Genomic DNA, 23,098 nt, shown 5'->3' with positions numbered 1-23,098 from the left:
GACTACTGGAAAAGCCATGGCTTTGACTTATATGAACCTTTCTCACCAAAATGATGTCTCTGTTTTTTAATACACTTCTCTACTTTTGTCATAGCTTTCTTTCCAAGGAACAAGTGTCTTTTAAATTTCATGGCTGCAGTCAGACTGCCTACAGTTAATTTTGAAGCCCAAGAAAATAAAGTCTGTTACTGTTTCCATTTTTTTCCCCATCTATCTGCTATGAAGTGATGAGACTGTATGCCATGATCTTAGTGCTTTGAAAGTTGAGTTTTAAGCCAGATTTTTCACTCTCCTCTTTCACCTTCATCAAAAGGATCTTTACTTTCTTTTTGCTTTCTGCCATTAGGGTGGTATTACCTGCATATCTCAGCTTGTTGATACTTCTCTCGGCAGTCTTGATTCCAGCTTGTGATTCATCCAGCTTGGCATTTCACATGATGTACAAACCAGGAAATGGTGAAGGACAGGGAGGCCAGGTGTGCTGCAGTCCATGGGATCCCAAAGAGTCAGACATGACTGGGCAACTGAACAACTCTGTATAGAAGTTAAATAAACAGGGTGACAGTATATAGCCTTGACATACTCTTTTCCCAATTTTGAACCAGTCTGTTGTTCCATGTTCAGTTCTAACTTTTGCTTCTTGACCTTCATACAGGTTTCTCAGGAGATAAGTAAGGTGATCTGGTGTTCCCATCTCTTTTAAGAATTTTCTACAGTTCATTGTGATCCACAGAGTCAAAGGCTTTAGTGTAATGAATGAAGCAGAAATAGATGTTTTCTGGAACTCCCTTGCTTTCTCCGTGATCCAACGAATGTTGGCATCTTGATCTCTGGTTCCCCTGCTTCTTTGAAACCCAGCTTGTATTATATACATCTGGGAGTTCTTGGTTCACATGCTGCTGAGGGATTTTGAGCATAACTTCACTAGCGTGTGAAATGAGTACAACTCTGGTAGTTTGAGCATTGTTTGGCATTGCCTTTCTTTGGGATTGGAATGAAAACTGACCTTTTCCAGTCCTGTGGCCACTGCTGAGTTTTCCAAATTTGCTGACATATTGAGTTCAGCACTTTAACAACATCATCTCCTAGGATTTTAAATAGCTCAACTGGAATTCCATCACCTCCACTAGCTTTGTTCATACTAACGATTCCTAAGGCCCACTTGACTTCACACTCTCAGATGTCTGGCTCTAGGGAGTGACATGTAATCACAGATGAAATCCTTGGCCATTTCAAGCTTATTTCTTCATCTGTGAATGGGGCTGATAATAAGATTATGGTTACTGTGAGGAATAAATGTGGAGATGTTCACAGAGCAGCCAGTGCAGTTCTCGGGACATTGTATGTATTCAGTGTACTTTAGCTCTTATTAATTACTCATATCACTGACATCAGAGTTGAGCAGGAGAGAGAAGGACAGATACTTGTGTCACACCACTCAAAGCTACTCTCCTAGGTTTATGTATATTCATTAGTAATGGTCCTGTTTTTATTTATTTTGCTCACCAAGACACATGGGAGAACTTTTAAATTGCCTTTCTTGAGTATACTGTCTGACACTGCTTTATTTATTTACCTAATTCTTCCCAACTCACCCCCAAAACTTAGTTTTTTAGTGATCCATCCATCCAACTTTTTCCAAGACACTTTCACTACCACTCTTATTTCTTTTAAAACCTCAAAATACCTAAATAATGAATTCTACCTGGTAGTTAAGAGCATATGAAGTGATTTATTGATACTGGTTAAGATCCATTATATACAGGTAGAAACCATCAAAATTGTACAGGGAACCATGAAGAATATTGATAAAGACTGTTTTACAGACAAAATAACAACTGGAAAATAGTCTTAACATACACAACATGTAATTATGAAAAAAACGTAGAACACAAATTGTTCCACAAAATAGATTCCAAGGTTATTTAAAAGTCTGCTATGCAAACCTTAAGTTGAGAAATGTTCAATGGGGTTATATTGTTTTAAAAAAATTAAGTATAATGTAAAAATTAAGTTTTTTTATCCCTTACTGTAAATGGGAGAGGAACCGAGACAACTTTTTACCCCAAATCTATACATTTTGAAAAATAATTTATATGTCTAGCACAAAGAAAATTGAGAATGTTTACAGTTCTGTAAACTATGCCTTTCATGAAATGCAAACTGCATCATTTTTTTTTAAATTGTGCAATCAGAAATAGACTGTTCCCTTTAAGGTACAACTGTACCTCAATTGGCTTTATACCTGAGCACCAAAGCTGAAGTTCTAAAATGCCGTCTTGGAAAGCTATTCTGAAAATGAGCAAGAAATCAAAACTATACTGTTACTATCCAGAGAATTAGGCACCAAGAAGGAGAGTGTCTCCTTAGAAATGCAGTATTAACAATAGAGAAGTTTCTGTTAATTAAGCAGCTGACAGATCTCCTTGTGAACACAACAAAGGAAATCCACGTAGGATGATCCTCCATAAAGTCCTTTGTCTTCTACCAGGAACTGTCGGAAAACCATTTCTGGCTGTTCTCGCTGCTTTACTATCGTCAGCTAGGAAGAAAACAACAAGGCAGCTGGTTATAAACATTTCCTGAATGTGGCTCAATGCTGTATGCTTCAGTTTCACCAGAATTGCATGTCTGCTGTCTATGAGGCCTTGGAGGAGGACAGGAAAATGCCAGTTACCCAGAGTAGAGAGAGGCGGTGCAAAGCCACAAAAATCAAGACACGTAAGTGGCAACAATGAAACAAAAGCAGAATGTTACGGAAATGGCTGCACAATGGCAGTGACTCGCTGAACCTTCAAGGACAGGGTAGGATTTCCTTAAGGATATGGGAGTATGGTGTTAGGGAGCATTCTACTGGGGAACCACGTGCCAAATACACAGTCCTGGATGGCAGGTAAATTAGCACACACTTCTAGAAGTCCGTGGGAGATGACGTGTTTGGGTTTTTGTAGAAAATGTGAATCAACGAAGGTGATGAAGAACAACTGGCTGTGGTGCATAGCGTTCACTAGGGGGATGAGGGAAACGAGACGGGAAGCAGCTGCAAGCATCTAAGGTGCGAGACAGTCAAGACCTGAATGAGGCAGTGTAGCTGCAAAGAAGACAGATGGAAAAGATAATGTTCTTAAACTACTGAAATTAATCTTAAAAAACAATTTTACACCGATTACATGTGGAAATGGTAATATTTTAGATAAGTTAAAACCTTATCAAAATTGTTTTTAATTGTGGCTGCTACAAAGTATAGAATTAATGTGCAGCTTGCATTATTGGACAGTGCTGCTCTAGAGGGAGAGACCCATGGGGAGGAAGCCCAGAAAAAGGTAGTTTGTCGTGAATACTCTCAGCTCTTCTGTTGACCCACTTACTCACTTGTATTTCAAGAAGTTAAAGCAGACGATCAGAATGGTCAGAATTTGATATCTGTTGAGCTGTGTGTGTGGTTAATGGAGACAGATGTGCAAAATATTGTCTCCATCTACCACCTGTACAATTAAAAAGAACCAGGGCATCATCTCTCACTTCCTTTTGCCTGGTGAAACCACCCAAAGTGCCTGCAGCTACCAGCTTCACACCCGCTACGGTGAGGAAGGCACGTTCCATATCGGCTGGGTGCAGCTACCATTTCGAGCTGGCTAATTCCACGTGGATACGGACACATGTGACGTCTTGGCTGGTCCGTGCCAGGCCCTGACACTGGAACAGCAGTGTGTAGAGTCATATTCCATCTGATGAGGGGAAAGAAACTAGCCCCTCCCATGGGAACATCGCCAAGGAGTTGAAAGTGTGCATCCTGGTGAGCCTGAAACCAAGGCAGTTTTCTTGAAAAGAGAAATTTACACAAGTAAATTGTCTTCTCCACCTTTCCCCAGGTGCCACTAGGACTCTGCCATTGTCTGCTATGGGCAACACCAATGTGGGCCTGGCCTCAGTGAGACAGCTCAGGCTGAGACTGGGCAGAATAAAAACACCATGGAGGGAAGGATTTGAGGTCCTAATTTCCTTAGAATTTAATTTTTCTATGGAAATTAATGGAAGCTCATATTGCTCATCTGGGGGGTACTGCCATTCATTTATTTAGTTTTTGGTTTAAATGTAGTGGTCACTGTAAAACCTTCTCTGATGTGTTCATCTGGCCATGATCTGAAGTAGGAAACAGAAGAGGGGATGAATTTCAACCTTGGAAGAAACTCATCTTTAAGGTAAAGGAATTAATATCATGCTATCGCATTTGAGTCTCTACAAAGCTGGATCACCCAGCACTTGGTGGAAAGTCTCAGGGAACTGCATTTATAGAAGTGGTGGATATGGTGTCTTGACATGCTGGTGGTCTTCTCATGGATACACCACCCACATCAGAGGAGAAAGTATATTGGGAGGGACTGGGAATCTGTATGTTATTCCCCTCAGTGTTTCCATAGGGAGGGACGCAGCTCGGTGGGGTGGGGTGGGGTGGGGAGGGGAGAGGACTATAAAATGGTCACTGCTGGTCTCCCCGCCACGTTCCTGTGTGCCCTCTCTGTGGAAGGACTGGTTAATCCAACTGGTCTAAATGGGATATTCTCTGGGCCATGTTACCAGTGCTTAGAGAATTATTGTACTTCAAAATGCATTTTCTTCTCTCACATTGCCTGTTTCACAGGGCACAGATAAATGATGGCAGTGATCAGGATGGCCCAAAAGGAGTATGCTGAATGAGAGGAGAGTGCCATGGGTATAACTTAGGAGAGCATCAACTTGTCTTAAGGGGCAGATGAATGAAGAGACGCCAAAGGAAAAAGGTCAGTGAGAAAGAATCAGGAGAGTATGATGTCTTGAAAGCGGACAGAAGAGAAACACTGAGGAAAGCAGCAGTACTCAGTCCTGTAAAGGGGTTGAGAAGAAAATGTCTTTAGCAGTTTGGCAGTTCCAAGAAAACTGGAGCTGGGAAGGAAATTACAAGCAGTTATTAACATTTCAGGAAGCATGGTGGGAAAATGCCTGCTATGTTTCTAGTGTTCAGTACACATTTGTGGGATGAAAAGGAAAAGGAAGCAGCATCTTGGAGAAGCAGCAGCTTCAAAGAAGGAAGATGTGACAACAGCTTGTAAACTGGAAAGGAGCCAGTGGGGAGGCAGTATTCTAGGAAGCACAAGAGGAAGAAGAGATACTTTGGAGCCTGGAGAACCATGAGCAGGGCAGGGCTAGAATTTCAGTAAAGCATTTGATTTAGGTAATCTGGGAATACACTGTGATAGAAATCTCTTCTTTTTTAATTCTCCCACAAATGTAAGACTGTGCTGACAGTGGGCTCTAAGAGGGCCGATTCTCTGAAAAACTAACTAGCATAATCGAGAAGGTAGCAATGCCTTCTGGTTTGATTTTGCTATCCTTGACCCTTTTCTCCTCCTAGTCAATCTGGACTCTTTCAAAGATATAAAGACTCTTTAAATGTGTTTTCATTTCCTTTGTGTGATCCATTTTCAAAGGTTGGAGAAGAAGATGTAAAACCAAGCTCATGGACTGAACAGCCAGGACAGGCCTGTGTCTGTTGTGACCTAGCTGTGCGCCCTGACCAGGTGAGCGCACTCCTTTTCACGTCTGCTAAGCAGCAATGGCAGCTGAGAGGCTGTGGGGGACCAGGTATCTCCTGGATTCCTTCAGCTCTCACATTTCTGGATTTTAATGAGTTTCAAATTCTTTGAAACCCTGAAAATATCAAGGATTTTTCAAACAGAGATACATTTGCAAGTAGCACATAAAAAAATCATTTAAGCTAAAATTAGTATTAATATTATATAATTTCTTATATTTTATTTACATATTATATTTGGTGACTACTCCAGATATTTTAATAACCACAGCTGACATGACCTTGATAAGCAGGTCATGAAGCAGGTGAGAGAAAGCAGAGGAGAGGAAAGGATTTTCATTTTTCCTGAAAGAAGGGGTTACTGAGCACAGGGGTGATCGCCATGTTTAGTCTGGCTCCTTCTCTGCATTTGGGGCCAGTTATGGAGATGCAGGCACTAGGACAAAGGTGGCTCATCCTTGCTGTGCATTCTGAACACGAGTTCTGGTCAATCTGTGTGTCATAAGACCCTAAGATTTCATCACACGTCTCCAGGGTATTCAGAGTGTTGTGTGAAGAACATGTTTAGTTTGAGCCTTCACTGCCATCTCTAGGTCCTGCCCTGAAACTGAACCCAAGTATTGATGTAAAAACAGTTCTGGAAAGGTTTTGTTTACCCAGATGTCCTAGAGATTATAAAGCTCTTTATTCAACTTTCCTAAGTTCTACTAAAGTTGATGTTTGCATGCACGAGTATCTATCATGGTAAAGAACATTGATATAAACTGATATAATATGTATGTTTTGGGGGAACAATAGCCCCACAATACCCTGGTTCTTGTAGAGGCCTGCCTGCAGCTGAGTGTCCTGCACCTCTGCAGGTAGTAGTACAGTAATAGACCACCGTCATCTGTACGTTCCAGGCAATTCTACTACTGAGCTTGAAAAGGAAAACAGGGGTGAGTACTTGGCACTTAGCAACAAGGCATAATTTTCCTGACTTAACAGACATTTTACATTCTTTTACTCACACTCAAAAAAAGCTTGGAAGGACTAGGATAACAAAATTTTTCAGAGATAATAAAAGCTGTAAAAGTCAAATTTAACAAATGCTTTTATACTTCTATAATTTTAAGCACTGAAGGAAAAGTCATTTCAAAGACTTAATAATATCAATTGTTTCTAAGTTAATACTAAGATAACCCATAGTTAATACATGGTGATAGTTATTTTTGTATGTGTGTAGTTGACAGGTAAGTAGGTATACTCAGAGACTGTGAGTTTTCTATGAGAAATCATGTTATAAAAATACAGGACATGCATTTTAAAGTCTGTAAGGAAATCAAAACACTTGAAGAAAGAAGAAAATCTCATTCTTACCTTCATTGAATATGGCCGCTTTTGTTGGATAATACCCATTATCATTCTGAGTGTTTGTGAGTATGGATTTCCCACCTCAGGCAATAATGTCTAAATTTAAGGAAAATAAAGTTTAAGTTTCAGTACAAGTTATAACATTTAGATAGAAGCAGAATGAGATTATTAGAATGTTAAAGTTAAAAAATATCCTTCCACACTGTTGGCTTAGTTCATCTACCTAAAAACCAAAAATGTGAAATAAAAATGCATTAAAAATGATTCATACTCATCAGCATAATTTGACACAAACAGAATATGATTTTTACAAAGAATGTGAAGTCACCATGATTTTAATTCCTTTGCAAGATGGATATTTCAAGGCTGTGTTATGAGAGAAGGATATACCTCATTCCTTCAGTGGATCAGCAGCAAAACCCTGAGGCATTACCCCACGTGGAAAATGCCATCCAAATACCACTGTCCCAACATTCAAACCACCAAATGCTGACTTCTCAGAGGGAATGTGGCCTCTTAGATTTCCCTGAAATCTGGGTAATGGTACATAAGAGACAGCACCCACGGCATGTGGCCCCCAGGGGACACGAGAGATCTGGACTTAGATTTCTTTCATTAAGACGTAAACGTTAATGCTTACTTCTAAGCAAGGAGATACCAAGAGCTAAGACAACATCTGTGAGTTAGCCACTGGAAAAGTGAACTGGAACATTTTACCAAAAAGTCACACATCTCAGGAAAAGATCATAGCCAGTATTTTTCACAGGAGTTGTTAAAAAAAAAGGCAAGAAATTAATTATTTATACTCACAATCCACACCCTCTATGTATTCTCTATGTGGTCTCTTTAAGACTGTCTTTAAATTTTCATTTAAAAAACAAACATAAAGTAAGTATACTTTATGTATATATCTCAAAGTGCCAACTGCCTCTAAAAAGAAAGCAATATTTGGTTTTTTGTCTTACTTTTTGAAGAAGGTTGAGAAGAAATATGGAGACATAAGCACAAACCTAGCAATCTGTTGCTTTGTGGTGGACAGACTTTGGCTACTTCATATGTATATTCAACAAATATGCATTAACATTTATTTCATATGTGAAATTTAATGTTTAATATATGACATAAGAGGAGGCTTCCTTAAATTTTATATAAACTTTCTTCACACTTATAGTTCTTTGCCCACTGAATTTTAATTTTTAAGAAATTGCATTTCTAATCATTCTTAATTTCAACCAAATGTAAACATCTTACTATTTCTAAATATTCATCTTAAAACTAACCTCTTAATGGATACCTTTAACTTCTTTAAAAATATATTTTTACATTCATAATACATATGCAGCTCTCTAAACTGACCACATATCTATTTAACCTGAGATTTTAATCCAGACTCCTCCTCCAGATGCTACGTGTCTACCTTCATACCAGAAATTAAAGCCTTAAGCCATGTGCCAAAACGTGAGTGAGGACTCAGGGAACAAATTCTCTGCTGCATTCTGCACCTGAATTCATAGGGAATCCAGTCAAGCAGAGGAAGACAGCCATCACAGCAGTGGGCTCACACGATGGTCTGCAAGTAAGGTATGCAGTCAGTGTGATTCTCGGAGTATACTAGGAAAACCGACAATTACAGTTTAAGAAGAACATTTGTGTTCATTCCACATCAAATCTAAGGGTGCATAATTTCAGAAGGGTGCAGAATTTGTTTTTGTGGGATGGTCATATCTGTAGCTAAACATGTCTGACAGATTCTACATCCTGGTGAATATGTAGTTCAGCACCAGGGATGAGCCCAGAGCCTAAGACCAAACTCACTTCCCACCTCTGCCACTTACTACTGAAAGAACTTGTCTCTACACCTCACTGGAGATGTCTAGAAAATGTTGATACTAGTATCTGTCTCAGATTTGTTACAAGAATTAAATGAAATAGTGTGTTTAAAGTATTTGGAGCACAGTGATTAACAAATAGGAAATGCTCTGGTAGTGTTGGCAGTCTCTATTAAAGCATTAATTTGGTTGTTGGATAACACTTTATACAAACAACTTTATGCTAGCTAATTGTTACTCATTAAAACATGAAATTCTCTTATATAGAACTACAGACCTTATTGTTTTGTCTATAATACATGGCTGCACATGAACAAAAAGCATTTAAGAATTTGTTTATTACTGCAAAACAAAGAAAAAATATACCTACCATATCTGTGTTGACATGTGCAAGAGATGGCACGTTAAAGATTCCTTGAATCAGTTCTGGTGGGCTGCTTACTCCCAACCATAAGAACATGTTTAGACCATTGGCCAAGAGGAAGATTCCTTCTTCTGAAAGACGGGTCTCAGAGCAGCGAATAGCAGCAGGTAACGTGGTGCTCTTGACATCCAACGTGTGCTGCGAGGCAGAGGCGAGAGTCAGAAGGCCCTCTTGCTCCGTCCCTTCCTCTCCTACCCTTTCCCCCTCTTCCCTCTCAGCTCACATCAATGAGTCCTTGCTCTGCACCAGGCATTCTAGTCATTAGACAGTAATCCCCACCTTGTATAGCTAACCATGTTTTGGAGGGAAGAAAGGACAGCAGATAATCTAAGTATATAGAAATTTAGACGGTGTTAAGTGCTGTGAAGGAAATCCAACTAGTCCATTCTAAAGGAGATCAGCCCTGGATGTTCTTTGGAAGGAATGATGCTAAAGCTGAAACTCCAGTACTTTGGCCACCTCATGCAAAGAGTTGACTCATTGGAAGAGACTCTGATGCTGGAAGGGATTGGGGGCAGGAGGAGAAGGGGATGACCGAGGATGAGATGGCTGGATGGCATCACCGACTCAATGGATGTGAGTCTGAGAGAACTCCGGGAGTTGGTGATGGTCAGGGAGGCCTGGAGTGCTGCACTTCATGGGGTCGCAAAGAGTCAGACACGACTGAGCGACCGAACTAAGTGTTGTGAAGCAGGGCAATGGGATAGAGCACACTGGTGGTGGTAGTTTTAAACAGGGGAGTCCAGGAGGTTTGTTAAGAAGGTAACATCTGAGCCAGGGGCCATGGGCATTCCAGATGGGGGGCATCAGGTGCAGAGGGCCTGAGGTGCAGGACTGTCTTCGACGTTCAGGGCTCAGTGAGGAGCCCAATGTGGCTGGAGTACAGAGAGAGAGAGAATATGAGTCAGACAGAAGCAGGTCGGCTTCTCCTGAAGTGGGAAATCCTGAGGTGTTCTGAGGGGCGGAGGGCCATGAACTGACTTTGAACAGCGTTACTCTAACTTCCGTGCGGAAAAGTGACTGGGGGGCCACAGGTGCCAGCAAGCAGGCTTGTTAGGAGAGGCGACTCTGCTGGAGTCTGGGTGGTGACAGTGGGCGTGGAAAGAGTGCTGCCAGATGAGATGTGGTGGGTGAGGAAGAGGAGAGTCAAAGGGTGAGCGTGGGCCTTTGGTCCTGAGGAACCGTTAGGAGAGAGGGTGACAGACGCATGGGGTGAAGACTCAGGAGACGAGGCCCAGCGCGCTCAGGGGTGGTGCCCATCACAGCCCACGGAGACGGGCTCCAGGGGCTCCAGCGCCAGCGCTGCGGAGCTCAGGGCGGTGCCGGCTGCAGACGGGAGCTTGAGCGTCAGCACAGACTGTGGCTGCCGGCCTGACGCAGGGCAGACACCCGCAGGGCTTTGTGCTCAGACAGAAGGGTCCCGGGGCTTGAGCCCTGGGGGCCCTCACGGGAAAGCAGGGTAAATAAACCAGCAAAGGCGGCAGCGGGAGAGGCCGGGGAAGCGGGAGGGCAACCCGGGAAGCGGGAGGGCAACCCGGGAAGCAGGTGAAGAGGGCGCTCTAGAAGGAGAGGCTGTCAGAGGACTGCGAGCAGCCCACAGGGCAAGTCGGTCTTAGTGAGACCGTCATGTCCGTGTTCCCCAGGGCCCTAGCTTCTCTGGCAGAGTCCAGTTTTATCCGAAAATCAATTATTTGAACGGACGTTCACTCTTCCTAATTGCACTACCACTGAGAGCCTGGGCGTGCGTTTTGATCCAGGAGTCAGAAACCAGCCCTCGGCTGTCCCCGCTATGATCCCGCAGTTATAACCCGCTAGGTCCCGGGGGGAAGAAGCCGAGGAAGAGAGCACGTCAGGGCTATCTTCAGTAAGGAAGCAGAGTACATCACCAGGTAAATTCCCTGAGGGCGTCTGCACAAGGGTCATCAGAACCATTCTGATTAAACGTGGTGACTCTCAGACAATTAATACACTGTCTAGCAGTTGCCTTTCATGCCATAAAGTAGATTTCAACTGAAGCTGGCCTTCCTGACCGTTCAGTCTGCCTAATCCGTCAAAGAGGACCCGTCTGGGAATGAAGGCAGAGACGCAGTCACCCAACAGTTCTGTGAGCGGGAATGCCCCGCCCCGAGCCCGTCTCAGGCCTGCGCTGCATGTGACACCGAAGTTTCTGGTTAAGAACGAAGGATGATTCTCTCCCGGACGTCTCCAGGAAATGCGCCACCACAGCGCGCTGCCTACTTACTATGGGCAGAAGCTGTGGGTAAAAGAAGAGCTGCGAGTCGGCCACGCCCATGGTCATGACCAGCTGCCTCTGGTAGGCCCGCTCGTCCGTGGAGATCTCGGGTCTGCCGAGCAGCACGCAGTTCTTCAACAGGCAGTTCATGTACACTGGCAGGACTTTCATGGAATCCGGCAAAATCAGCTGGAAGAGAGAGACACTGGTTTCAGATGCTTGCTCTTTGCGGAGAATCAAGACCCACTGCACTTCACCTGTAAAAGAGAAACAAGATTTGCTCTCTGAGGATGCAGAGAGCATCCGGTAACCCACATGCAGCACCTAGAGCAGGGAAAGCAGCACGGGGCAGGCATTCAGAGAGCGGCAGGTGGCTGTCACGCTCTCCAGGGCCCTGGCAGCTTGGCACAGTGTTCCTCAGCACAGCTCTCCGCGGGGCATGTGGTCCCAGCCATGACTCTTACCAGCTGTATGCCTCGCAAAAACTCCTCATCCTCTCTTTTCCTCCATTTTCTCTTCTAAAATAATAGCACCTCTACTTCACGATCCTGGGGGTGGTTAGGAGAATTAAATTGTTTCTGATGTGTACAGTACTTAAAGTAATACCTAGCACACAGCGCCATATACATGTTTATGAAATGAAATGCATAAGTTACTTCCTAATCTGTATTACCAGCTGCTTTCTACCTCTTGAGTTCAAGAACAGCATTTCCAGCTACCCCTGAGATCTCTCTTCCTCTGTGCTCTTCCTGCGGCTTAAACTCACAGTCACAGACTCATCAGACACTGAAGGAGGACTGTGTCACAGGTTCTATCAAGGCATCAAGGCCTCTGCAGAGGAATGAGCCATAGTCCACATGCAGGACGGCTAATGTGCACTGGGGATGACATACATACAGACAGATAAACCATAATAAGGAAAATTCAAATTACAATGCCACTCAATATATATAGAAATTAAAACAGGAAATGTTTTGTGAATTTATTAGGTATGTCACTAAATGATAACAGGAAAAAAATCAAACTCCTACAATTCCACAAACATGTTTTTCCTCTTATGTTTCCTATTTTAGATACTAGAGCTACTAGATGAACCCTGATTTCATTTTTTCTTTACCTTCAACTAGAACACAAATTCTCTCCATTCCTTTATAATCCACCATTATAATCTTTAAAATCCACCTGTACCTTCTTCCTCGCCACCCTCTCTCTGGCTTATGTGAGCTCATTCTGACTTCATTCTAACTGCCTCCAAGTACATACCATAATATGATGCTCCAAATAGTAACACAACTCTAGAAACATGAGTAAAGAAATTACAAATAATTTTCCTGTGTGTTTAACCTTACCAACACAGTTTTACAAATATGGCTAAGAATCAAGAGAGACTGGCATTTCTTCCATTTATAGTAGGTCAACGAACAGCAAAATATCCAAAAGAAGAGCATATACAGGAGATAGATAATCTGCAAATATAAATACCTGGTCTATAAATTCATGATTTCTTTTTAAGATTATTTTTAGTCTTTAATGCATTCCCAAACATGAAAAATAACATATGCACTGCTGCATCAGACATAGACATTCACACATGATAACATGAGAATGATTCTCCCTCATCCCACCTCTCTCTTCTGAGTCTAATGATGGATTAACAGAATATTCTCTCAAATCCCTTTATCATCGCTTCTCATGATCTTCTAAGGAAGGAATATGTAAGACAGAACTTTCTAACTGGTTAAGGAAAATATATTTTAGAACAATTCTACTTTGCAGTTTGTTTTTCCTCTCAACTTTTGTCTCTTTTCAAAAAAACCAAAGACAGATAAATGCATGTTTCCTCATATGACAAAATGCTCTTAGAATTTCTTCTCTAGCGTAAATTTTTTTTTAATTGAGAAATACTGTTTAACATTATATTAGTTTCAGGTATATAACATAACAATTGATACCTGTATATATTGTGAAATGATCACAATTCTAGTTAACATCATCACCATACAAAGTTACAGAATTTTCCTGTGATGAGAACTTTTTAATATTTACTCTTGGCAACTTTCAAACATGCATTAACTAGAGCAGCTATGCTGTACATCATATCTCCATTACTTACTTATTTTATAACTGGAAGTTTGTACCTTTTGAGCCCCTTCGCCCATTTTGCCCACCCTCCACACCTCCCGGCAGCCACTGGGAAGAAGCAGTCTCTTCTCAGTATCTGAGCTAGGTTTTTGTCTTTTAGATTCCCCATATAAGTGAGACCATATGGTGTTTATCTTTCTTTGACTTACTTCACTTATTTAGCATAAAGTATTTTTATCTGACAGCATGTGGTACTGGAGTATGTTTTCAGCCAAGGAAAATTAGGATTAAAAAAAAAATTACAAGCCAAGGATACAGGACACAAACCATGGTCACTGGAGCCAAGTGGCCCCAGGACTACTTCTGGGCTAATCACCAGTTATGGATTAAAAATGTTCTTAGATCCCCATAGAGAAGCATGTACGTACAGTTTTAAATATTATCTTGCAATTCACTGGCTGTTTCTCATTAATCAGGTCACATTAAGACAGTTAAGAAATTTGTTGCCCTAAATACCACAAAGAGTTGAGCGTGGCCCATGGTGACTCTTTCAGGACTAAAAAGTCTGATTAGAGGAGACTACAGAGGGCAGGAGGAACAGAACAGAGAAGGAAAGTAAGAAGGAAATTCTGTGATGAAGAAAACTGAGTTAGAGTGAAAGAAAACAGTCACTCAATGTTTTTGAGGTAGGGAAGAAAATGTGGTAACAGATCAGTACTTAAAACCTTTCCTTGCCTCCCTGATCCTCTCCATAAACAGTGAAATTACTCTCGGGAAGAAAAGGTGTGAGTGAGGAGGGAGTGCAAATTCATATGAGTCCAGTTTGACTGAATTTGGAGAATTCTCTGCTTTGGGTTTTGAAGTAACAGATGTGGTAATGGAAAAAAAAAAAAAAAACTATTACTTTCCAGTTAAGGTGATGCAACTTACCTCCTCAAGTCAGTGTACTCCCATATGATGTAATATATTTAAGTTTGGGACAGTGAGTTGTTATATTTAATAAAAAAGGAAGCTACATTGCTTATGTAAGGTTAAAAAATTGTTTTAATGTTGTTTTAAATTATATGTCTTAACCCAGCATCTATCCTATGACTTGCAGAATGGGTGCCTCCTAAAATTTTGCACCTTAAGCTCCTCTTTTGCATCAACCCTGTGCTGGCCCTGGCAATTCAGTAAAAGCGTATCTCCTGAGGTCCAGTATATATAATGCAAGTACACAGCTCCTTAACAGTCTTGCTTGGACCAAGGGAACTTTGGGCTCTGTAGTACTAAATAAAACAGTAGAATACAAATTTCCCCATGGAAATAATTTCTTACAAGTGAACTATGGAAAGACCACCAAATTTGAAGTTACATTCTCTGAGAAAAACCTCAAGTCTAGCCATTCTGTTAAATAATCGTGTATTTTTAATATATCATTGTTACTAACAGTATTATCATCTCTACATTTTCCCTACTCCCTGATGGATAACGGTACAACTGAAATGTGCTAATGGAGAAAGAAAAATCTCCAGAAGAACAGGAATAATCTTTGTCTACTTTTTTCAGAAACTGACTGGCATCAGAATGCTGTCACTCCAGAAATAAACTGTGCAAACAGATCTAGAAGTAAAGGCAAAGCTTATAACTTTAAACCAGAAAGAACCGACCAGTTTTATTTCTTCCCTTAAGCAGGCAACAGATTTGTTTTTAACATAAGGTTTTTTTGAATCCAATTGCTGTAGCAAATAAACTTCCTCAGAGCTCGCTAACTGTACCTGTTCTTCTTCAGCAAGTCCTCCTGACGTGTGAGACACTCCAGACACAGAGCAATGTTCCCAGAGCTCCGAAACAGTGAGACTGGGGGGTGCAGTGGTCCTGGCTGGCCTGTACCCAGGAGCTCCTGGGGGGCTCTGTGTAGGATGCTCTGAAATGGGACTGACGCTGAGTTTACTGAAGAGGCAAATCCTCTGACTAACAAAGAGGGCTCACTCACACAGATCTAAGGGTTGCTTCTGTGATTATCAGCAGGAGATGAAAGAATGGGTGGCTACTTTAATCCCTCTGGACAACAAAGGAATTTCTGTAAAAAGTCCAAACTAATAGTCTTTTAATTTCCTGCATTACCCAGATTATGCATTTGGCCCCCAGATGTGTCTCTACTATTGTTGCTGCTGAAGGGTGGCTTTAGGTGGGGTTTCAGGTGTCACTGTGGACAAGAATTAACCAGAAAGTCTCCCACCTGTTGCTGTCTTCTTTGATTCTGTGTTCAGATGTTCAATACACAGCTATGAAAAATGGCATCTAGCTATGATGGGAAAGATGAGGAAAAGGAGAACAGATGCAAAAATAAATGTGGGCCTGAGGGTCTGCCTTTTGTTTTATCTTTTGTTTTCATGAGTCAGATTTATTTAAAAGATCTAAAATTTCAAGTTATTAGCCATTTTTTTTTCCAAAACTCTTCATACCTATTATTAATTATTTTGTTTTTTGGCTGTGAGCATGGGGGTTTTAGTTCCACAACCAGGGATCAAACCTGTGCCCCTGGCAGTGAAAGCACGGAGTCCTAACCACTGGACTGCCAGGAAATTCCCAAATACAAAGAACTTTAGAATTTATAAATTTTGTGTTTATAAAATATAGATAAGTCATTTCTGCCATTAGCTCGCGTCAACTTTGATTGTTAATATACCCAAAAAGTATTTAAGCTTCCCCATTTCACAATGTAATATTCATCATCTATATGCAAAAGAAAACCTGATTTATACTGACATTTCTTACATACAATATTCTTTTGTTTTACATAATGTAGTGACTGTCAGCACAATATGCACACACATTTTGAGGTTCAGGCATGTTGCAAGGCCACTAAGTTTTTTTCAGTGTTGGCTGTAAAAATACCATGGGCTTCCCTGGTAGCTCAGTGGATAAAGAATCCACCTGCAATGCAGGAGAGACCTGGGTTCAGTTCCTGGGTTGGTAGCATCCCCTGGAAAAGGGAACGGCTGCCCACTCCGGGATTTTTGCCTGGAGAATCCCATGGACAGAGAAGCCTGGCGGGCTACAGTCCACGGGGCTGCAGAGTCTGACATACCTGAGCGACTTTCACACATAAAAATACTGCGGTCCCCCAGCGGCACCCCCAGTGTGCTCGGCTGCAGTCCACCAGGCAGCATCTCAGTACCCAGGCAACAGCAGCCCTCAGCAGCAGAGGCCGCGTGAGCAGGCCCTGAAGACAGCGGGGGGCTTACCTGGCTGGCTGCAGAGGGACTAGCACAGTTCTTCCGGTAGCAGGCCAACATGTGGGCAGTCTGGTTAACCAGGATTTCCCGAATGACCTTCAAGGGTTGGTGTAGAACGGCTTTAAAAGCTGTTTGCACGAAACAATGAAAAGGGCATAAAAGGTTTAGCTCAGAAATGGATCCCTCCAAATATAATCAAAGAACAAATTGCTATTATCTTCAGATCGCTCAGCCAGGAATAACAGCATTTTAAATGTTAAAGTAAGGCTCTTCTCTTGACTAAGTATGATGGTTTAGCCAGTGGAAAACAACAGCCTACCTATAACAAAAGGTGGGAAATTGGTCCAGATTCGTCCTCAGAAGATTAGACACAGGACTCTACTCAGAGAAAAGCAAGACCAGTTCACCATCTCTGATGTTCTGAACTCCTATGGGCTGGACTGCTCTTCCAAAGCTCAGTGTAGAATTTCAGCTGAGGTTTGGGGCAAGGAGGGGAGGAGCAGCCAGGAAACTCCACCTTGGGCCCCTACCACTTCCTAATTATCTCGGTAAGACTAATCCAATTCAGTCTCCTGTGAGGGACCCTATTCTTCCATTATCTCCCTGTGCACACTCACCATCATGAGTCTCAGGACCACCTTCCTCAATTTCAACTCTGTTGCCCTGGGAAGGATTCAGTGTCCCCTTATTTGTCTAGACTTAGAAATGCTGAGTCGTATTCTTCACCCTCTGCTTGTATCAATTCTGAGTTTACCCACCAGAAGGCTACACCATCCCAAGACCTGTTAGCTACTAACTTGGTTTAACCCACAAGGCTGCTTGAACCACTAGGCAAGGTGCTCTGCACCCCAGGATCGGCAGAGTTACCTGACTTGGCGAAAAAGTTGATGAGGGCATCTGTCTCGCAGCTCTTATACAGATCCGCCAACTGGGAGCTGCAGTTCAAGCCCAGGTTGTGAATCCGAAGTCGTCTCTGACCGCTGACGGTTGTGTAGAGCACGGCGCACTGCAGAGGCAACGTGTTTCCTGGTTAGCACGTCCACTCAAGCTAGCCTGGTCTTACTTACATGCACAGGACAGCGTGCACAGCTCCAAGACCTCTAAACCCTCCAACAGGCCTTTCCCGTTAGCGCTAAAGACTAAACAACACATAAGGGAGAATGATGGCCAGTGATACATGGGGTGTCCATGCAGCATTTAGCTGGTTTAAACTTAGGTTTTAATGGGGCTGTTCACATGCAAATACCTGTTTGTATTTCCACAATGAGGCTACACTTCCTAGCTTAGATTTTATTGCCAGGGATTCAGGTCCAGAAATAATACCTTCACATTATCATAGTCCTACTCCAGGCTCACTTCACCCAAAAAGAAACAGCTAGCTCTGGTGACGGGTTTTATCCTAATGATAAACGTATACATTTTGGTAATGCGAACAAGTAACCATTTCCCCATTTTAAAGTACACATTAGTTACTAGAGTTCTTCCTCAATTTGATGTCAACTTCTCCCTTCTTCAGGAGTGAGACTGTTATCTGAAAACTGACCATTAGAATTTCTCCTGTTTTATGTGAAAGTCTCCATGGCTTCTAGTTAATCTTACTTGCTACAAAGCCATGTTCTGTGGACACCTGCTTCTGATATGATGACCTGTCTCAGCACAGTGTCCGGCGCATGGCAGGGGTGCAGCAAACCCGGGGGGCTGGGGACCGATGCCTGTCGTCTGACCTCAAGTCTGTGGGGTCTCATGCAAAGACTCCATAGACATCATTAGTTCAGAGAAACAGCACAGGAATCAGGGTGTGCAGAATAAACCACAGAGCGCTCCAATCTAGTGGCTTCCACCTTCGGAGAAACGGAGCTGGACTTCCTTATGGAGAGACTGATACGGCTGATGGTCTTGGGAGTCTCCCCAGTGATCACTGTCAGTAACAAACTAAGCAAAAGATAGGAGTCCGTTCTGAGTCACCTGAATCAAGGCTCCAGTGTCTTCACTGAGCTTGTCATCATGCTTGAACTCCACAGTCACAGCCTTGTCACAGTCGATGGCTGCCATCTCTACGTCAGTGGTGTTGTTCATATAAATGCCGCCGAAGAAGTCGGTGGCTCTGAAACCTGAGGAAAAACAAATGTTGTTTCTCCTTATTTTACTGTCATTTTCTTTCTTGGCCTGTTGTTAGTTTCAAGAGGAAGCAATCACACATCAGAGACCTGAAAAACAGTATAAATGAAAAGTACCTGTGCTGGTACGAACCCGCATAATAGCATCAAATCCTATTTTCTTCTCAATATCATTTCTGAGGTCATTTAAAAACTGTTGGCTGTCCAAGTGCATCTAAAAAACAAAGGACAATCATGTCCACCAGGTGGCAGTAAAATACTGAAAACAATTCTTTTTTTTAAAATCTTGATTAAAACTTAGTTTATCCAGAAATCTTGAGGTTCTGAAAGCCCTTTCAATGTTATTTCATTTGTAATCTTGATCTTATCATATCCCTTAGCTAGTTTACAATATAAGTATGTAGCTATGCAATTAAAAATAATTACATTCATCAAAATAAAGATGATGAACATTTGTCCCATTTGTTGGGGGAACACTCGTTCCCTCTCCATGTTTCCATGTGGAGGTACACACATCAGAGGCGCCTCCTCACCCCTTCTCAGGTGAGGGCAGGTGAGGTCTGAGTTTGGGACAAGAAGCCGGGTGGGCAGAGCTCAGCCTCTTCTGCAGCCTCCGGGTAGGGCAGTGGGGCGGTGGGGGCAGGCAGCCTGCAGGAGGCACCCATCGACTGGCCCTCAATATTGGAGCTTGCAAGGGCCAGGGGTCCATAGGAGATGCTTCTGTCTGCGCCCACCCTGTGCCTGGTGGTGTCTGTCTCACGGAGGGGAAAGGAATAGCAAGTCCCACAGACCTGGGTCCCTTCCAGTGCTGACATTCTGATCACCTCTTGACTCAATTCAGGCTTGGAAGAGGGGGTATAATGAACTGACCCCTTCAAACCATAACAATTTTTTTAAAAAAGTGGTCACTTTAAAAAAGCAATCTTAAATATACTGAATATAAAGGTTTATATAACATATAAACATTTTATAGAAAGTATTATTTCCCTCCAACAAGGAAGCTTACATTGATATTCAAACCTGAGGCTGAATTGAGCTCAGTCTGTTGCCATACCTTAGGAAGCAGGAAAGCACTTTTTTTTCCTTAATTTTTTTAAAAATTTCTTTTTGATTGAAGGATAATTGCTTTACAGTATTGTGCTGGTTTCTACCGCACAGCAACGTGAATCAGCCGTAAGTATGCTTATATCCCCTCGTCCTAAGCCTGCACCCCACCCCGCCTAGGTCGTCTCCCCGCCTAGGTCGTCGCAGAGCCCCGGGCTGGGCTCCCTGGCCGCACCGCACGTCCCCGCTGGCTAGAGTCCGCCACACGGTCGCGTGTGTATGCCAGTGCTACCTTCCCGTTTCGTCCCGCCCTCTCCTTCGCAGGAAAGCGATTCTTAACCGGTCCATCCTTTTCCATCGGCTCCAGAGGTCACATTTGTCGGTTGCCCACAAGGGGGCGCAGCTCTCTCAAGCTCCGAGAGGCAGGAGGAAACCCGGGGGCCCAGACCGCGGGCATTTACCTGGAAGCCGTTGTATTTGTAGAGCGTCCCCCCCGTGAGCTGAGGCACGAGCCCCAGGGAGGCCACGTCCACGTACTGACTGGGGAAGAGGAAGAGGGTCACGCAGCAGCCGTGAGCCACGCAGTCTTTGGCCAGAGAGTCGTAGACGTTGGTCTGAGGCTGGAAAAGTATCTGAAGAAAAGGGGGCACAGAGAGGGAATGAAACCCACGGGACGTTTCTGTCGTTAGTTTCTCCTGCGCTCTCCAGGCTGAGGAAGCAAGCCGTGGTGTGCCCCAGGGCAGCGGCTGTGCGTCCGGCGCCCCGTGTGCCCGGCGTGTGCCACATGACGGGCACGCGTGTGCATGGTGTCATCAGACCCCTGATGACCCCAGGGACGCTGACGCCGCTGCCCTCCCTGCACAGGCCGAGACGAGGCGCCCTGTCCGCGGTCGCGTGGCCCCGGCTGGACGCCCGCCTCACGGCTCACCCTGCCCCGACTGGGTCCCAGGGCAACACCTCAGAGGGTTTGAGCAAAGCGTATTCCGAGCCCCGGGCACCTCAGGACTGCCGTCCTAGGGGGCTGTCCATCACCTTCACCCTCTACCTGACCCTTCTGCATTTCCCCCCATTTCTCCCATCCCCTAACAGTCTTACCAATCAGTGTCTTACATGGGTTAGACATGAAAAAGCTTGAGATTTTATCTTAATGTAGGTCAGATATCACTTTCCCTAGGAACATATAGTTTCCTCAATTATTTACAATTCACAATCTTCCTGACAATGCACAGTACCCTGGATTTATACATGTAACTCTGCCCCCTTTCCTACACAAATCACACATGGCCTCTCTCTCTCTATTCCCTTGTAAGAACTGACATGACATTTCAAAGGGCAGCTGTTTACAAATACCTTTTCTTTGTCTGTATTAATCATTTTTTTGTCATCTCTGTTTTTTAGTTTCCCTGGTGCTTCTGCAGTTGGCAAAGAGGAATGGAAGATGAACAGCTTCCCAGGACAGTCTGCTGCCTTTAAAAAAAAGAAAGAAAGAAAAAAGACTTCGGTGGGAAAGTTTTATTGTAAGGGACTCAGAAAAATAAAAGTCCTTCCCATGAGCCAAGCACTGTATACATCTCATTAATCCTCACAATAACCTTGTGCCTTATATAGACTGGGAAACGGGCTCAGGGAGGCTGAGAGATCTGCTTCAAGTCAAACAACCTGTAAATGAAAGAGACTATAAATATGTACATATTAGCTGCACTGCGGGGCTTGCAGAATCCCCAGCCGGGACAGAACCCAGGCCCCAAGCAGTGACAGTGCGGAGTACCAACCCCTGGACCACCGGGAATCCCCAGAGAGCCAATACTTAAATGTAGGTCTCTGTACCATGACATTTTAAACACCTGTTAAAATGATGTGTCCAAGTAAAAATACTTGCTCCTTTATCCAACACAAGTCTTTCAGAACCAGGTGAATCCCAAAAGCAGAAGTAAATAATACGATTCCCAGGATCCTGACGGAATAGGAGCTCTTCTTTGAAACCGCCAGTAAACACAGATGACACCTGCAGTGGTGGCCGAGGAGGAATGCGCAAGAACGCAGTGCTGCTGCGGCAACAGGAGACGCAGGAACCAGCTTTCAGGCTAGAGGACAGAGGCAAAACTGTGGGGTCACGGTGACCCTGCCGACCTGCAGTCTTTGCGAAGTAACAGAGCCCAGGTGGGCGCCATGAACATCGACTCAGCATTAAGATTAAAATCTTATTTAAGGAGCTGAGAAGTAGCCTATGAGCAAAGCTTACTGAAAGTAAGTAACGCAGGATACTGCCCCTCTGCAGTCCTGCCTCTCTCCAAGTCGCCTGGGCACATCGCTGCCTCGAAACGAAGACAACCATTCTGATCACAGAGGTGGCTCTTGTCCCTGTGATGCCTGAAGGCTTTCCATTACAGGATAAAGTCCGCGTCCCTTCATCTGGGCAGGAAGGCCAGGAAACAGTGGGATGTGTTGCACCAACATTTGCTGTGTGCAGCTCTGCCCCAGACCTTTGCAAACATTTCTTATTTCATGCTGACAGGCTGGGGAAGAAGGCAGTATGGGCTGCATGTTAAGGTCAGGAGAACTAAGGCCCTTCCAGTCTGGCCCAGGTCACACAGCACGGAAAAACAGTTTCAAGGCCCTTTGGAGCCGAGTCTGAATCTGTTTTCCAGTCTAATCTTCTTGCCCTGCCCATCCCCTATACTGGAAGTTCTAACCCTTCCTGCTTTCCTGGAGTACATCATATGCTTTACACACCTCTTTATCTTTGCACTGTTCCCTCTGGCTGGAATACATCTCTCCCTTTCTGTGACCTGGAGCGGTGTGTGCAAAGATGGGGTTCAGTGGCACACGCTGGTGTGCCCGGGTCAGCTGCAAAACTTGTTGGGAAGTTATTGCTAATAATAAGGTATGTGGGTTTGTGACTAACTTCCTCAAAAAGCAAATGAAGAGAACTGAAGGTTAGCCCGGTCCTAACGTGTCTCACCACGTGACATTCTGATGTGCTCTGTGGACTGGGTCCCAGGGGGAGGGTCCCCGCTGACACCCTGGGGAGGGGAGGTAACCCAAGCCCCGTCTCATCTTTGCTGTGTGACTCAGCATGAGCAGCAGTTGTATCGTTGCCCGAGACTTCTACTGATAGTTACTGACAGACACAACATTAATGAGGAGGAGGGAAGCTTCCTTCTTCTTGTGAAGGTGAAGAGCATGGACAGTGGTCCTCCTCGTGCAGACACACAGCACACTG

General features: G+C 43.7%; 1 protein-coding gene across 6 annotated transcripts in view; it reads right to left on the bottom strand.

Annotated features, from left to right (window-relative positions):
- Positions 1 to 1,712: 1,712 nt before the first annotated feature.
- Positions 1,713 to 23,098, bottom strand: part of SEC24D (SEC24 homolog D, COPII coat complex component) — a 116,683-nt gene continuing 95,297 nt past the window's right edge. For 4 of the 6 annotated variants that reach the window (XM_060416691.1, XM_060416693.1, XM_060416692.1 and 1 more), the window contains exons 14-22: positions 21,226 to 21,342; positions 20,337 to 20,507; positions 18,949 to 19,045; positions 18,680 to 18,825; positions 17,582 to 17,720; positions 16,724 to 16,842; positions 11,421 to 11,600; positions 9,125 to 9,316; positions 1,713 to 7,021 (exon numbers count right to left, since the gene is read on the bottom strand). In XM_060416691.1, coding sequence (XP_060272674.1) covers positions 6,761 to 7,021; positions 9,125 to 9,316; positions 11,421 to 11,600; positions 16,724 to 16,842; positions 17,582 to 17,720; positions 18,680 to 18,825; positions 18,949 to 19,045; positions 20,337 to 20,507; positions 21,226 to 21,342 — 1,422 coding nt within the window. In that variant the 3' untranslated portion in view covers positions 1,713 to 6,760. The remainder of the gene's footprint in view (positions 7,022 to 9,124; positions 9,317 to 11,420; positions 11,601 to 16,723; positions 16,843 to 17,581; positions 17,721 to 18,679; positions 18,826 to 18,948; positions 19,046 to 20,336; positions 20,508 to 21,225; positions 21,343 to 23,098) is intronic. The other 2 variants (XM_015096356.3, XM_004009591.5) reach the window with 1 other exon arrangement.

Source organism: Ovis aries, chromosome 6 (assembly GCF_016772045.2).
Source record: "Ovis aries strain OAR_USU_Benz2616 breed Rambouillet chromosome 6, ARS-UI_Ramb_v3.0, whole genome shotgun sequence".
NCBI classification, from domain to species: domain Eukaryota; kingdom Metazoa; phylum Chordata; class Mammalia; order Artiodactyla; family Bovidae; genus Ovis; species Ovis aries.
The sequence above is the reverse complement of the archived record's forward strand: the minus strand, read 5'-3'. Positions and strand labels throughout refer to the sequence as shown.